The sequence below is a fragment of the Cyprinodon variegatus genome, unplaced genomic scaffold, assembly GCF_000732505.1.
Source record: "Cyprinodon variegatus isolate N-32 unplaced genomic scaffold, C_variegatus-1.0 Scaffold275, whole genome shotgun sequence".
In the NCBI taxonomy this organism is placed as follows: Eukaryota; Metazoa; Chordata; class Actinopteri; order Cyprinodontiformes; family Cyprinodontidae; genus Cyprinodon; species Cyprinodon variegatus.
In genome coordinates this window covers 497,997-500,067 of record NW_015150728.1, presented here as the reverse complement: position 1 = coordinate 500,067, position 2,071 = coordinate 497,997, and the positions used below count along the sequence as shown (strand labels likewise).

The 2,071-nt window shown below is 39.6% G+C and overlaps 1 protein-coding gene across 1 annotated transcript in view; it reads left to right on the top strand.

Annotated features, from left to right (window-relative positions):
* Positions 1–2,071, top strand: part of cep192 (centrosomal protein 192kDa) — a 57,673-nt gene that overhangs the window by 30,074 nt on the left and 25,528 nt on the right. Inside the window, exon 34 of the mRNA XM_015383073.1 lies at positions 1,439–1,529. Coding sequence (XP_015238559.1) covers positions 1,439–1,529 — 91 coding nt within the window. The remainder of the gene's footprint in view (positions 1–1,438; positions 1,530–2,071) is intronic.

The window sequence follows — 2,071 nt, the reverse complement described above, 5'->3', positions numbered from 1 at the left end:
GACATGTATCGAATCGCAACACTCATGCCAATACTCCCCTCTAGTTGTGACAAACACCAGATACAGCACTGGGACAGCCGATACTGTGGCGTCACAAACCAGTAGGTGGCAGTAGTGTTCTTTGACAAACATGGATTTCTCCTGTAAAGCACGTTCAAATGAAATTTACTTTTAATTATAAACACTAATTTATTGAACAGTATGTCCAATAACTTTCAGAAGTTCTATGACTGAATATGACGGGACTTTTCCTATTAGAAAATCCATCCATCTGTCTTTGTGCAGGATGTCTCAGTGCCTCCTTTTATTATCAGCCATTTAAGACAAAAAAAACTTTTAACAAAAGCGACTTTAAAGTGCAGATGGTTGCTAGCTGAACTTTGCTCTAAACATTAAACTCTGTTTTGTTCAACCAATCAGATTTGCTCCACCAGGAGAACTAGCGGGCCCACATGAATCTGAGCAATTTCAAAGCTCACTAATGTTTTTAGGCTACATCAATCAGCAATACTGATTCTGAAGGCAGTGGGCAGATTTGGTTGATATAGCAACACATAGAGGCTGAAATCTGATTGGACAAAAAATATAGCAACCACATCAGTGATGGCTACTGCTCTCTGAAACAGGGGTGGCTAAAATGTGTTAATTAAATCCAAATGTTATGTTTTGCATTAACAAATGTTGAAAGCCGTAAAAAAAAGTACATCAATATAACAGGTGAGAATAGCTGCTGTGAAGCTCTGAAATAATAAACTCCAGAAATCGCAGAGAGAGTTCAGCACAATGTTACTGTTTCATGACCCGCCCCTGCTCCAAAGACCCCCTAAGGGGTGTAGCCTCACTGGAAGTGACGTGTTTTAGAGCGTTTTCCAATCAGGGCTCTACTTCTCCATTGCTTACCTCAACAGACCGAGGCTCAGATCTTAGCAGGAATTTCTCATAGAGGCTGACAGAGTCCTGCTGCTCCAGAGCGGAGGGGAGATTGCATCCCAGGACAGAATAAACAGCTAATTAATGGGCAACATACCCGTGAAATCAGGCGCATTTTAGTGTATATTTAATCCAGTTTAATGATTACATTGATGCATATTTTACTAAAGTTACTAAGGAGGTTTAGCCTCCATAGTATTCAGTGGAAAATCACCACTGAAACATCCATCCATCCATCTTCTAACACGCTTAATCACAAGTGGGGTCGCGAGGGTTACTGGTGCCTATCTCCAGCTAGCGCCACTAAACCAAATGAACCAAATTGAAGTAGCGCAGCCAAAAGAAACGCTACAAAGTTTAAGGAATGGATTGTTTGGAATAAATTGATATGGTTTTTTTTAGAAGAAAATTAAAGTTTAGGTTGAGAAGGTAAGGTCGTGTTTCTGGTAGTTTTAAGGCCAACTTGGAAGGCCTGATCGCCCACTGATAATAACCTTTTCGTCTTCAGGCAACAGAAGCTTGTTCTAAGAAATGACTCGACTAGCAGCACACAGCAGCTACGCCTGCTGATCAGAGGTCAGGACCAGGACTGCTTTCAGGTTGGTGTTTTTTCTATTCAATTCTTTCAATCAAACACTCTGATTTAGACCATGTTAATTCAGAACATCTCCAAATAAGTTCTCACCATCATAATTTCAGAATGTTGTAGTGATGCATCTGATAAGAAACAATATATTCAATATGATATTTTGTTAATCTAGTTTATTTCAATTATGGCTTTAAAATAAAAAAAACAAATTTCGTTTCTTCAAAATGTAAAAAAATTATTTGGCATCAACCTGTTTATTATATAATCAGCAGCACATATCTGGGATGTCAGGACCCAGTCCTAAAGGGTCGGTGAAGGTACCAGATCTGCTCGGATCCTGCGCATGATTGGCTGAACGTTGCAACATGATGTCAAGTATTGTGGTTGCCCAAACGATAATAACGTCACACAGTGGAGCATGTGTAGCGTTAGCATGTCTAATGACCAATGAAGTTTTACCTGATCGATAACACAACTGAAAAAAAATCAGTTTATGGTGAACAAAGTAACTGTTAGACCGTGATATAAAGGGGGATAGCTGGGTAGCGCTGT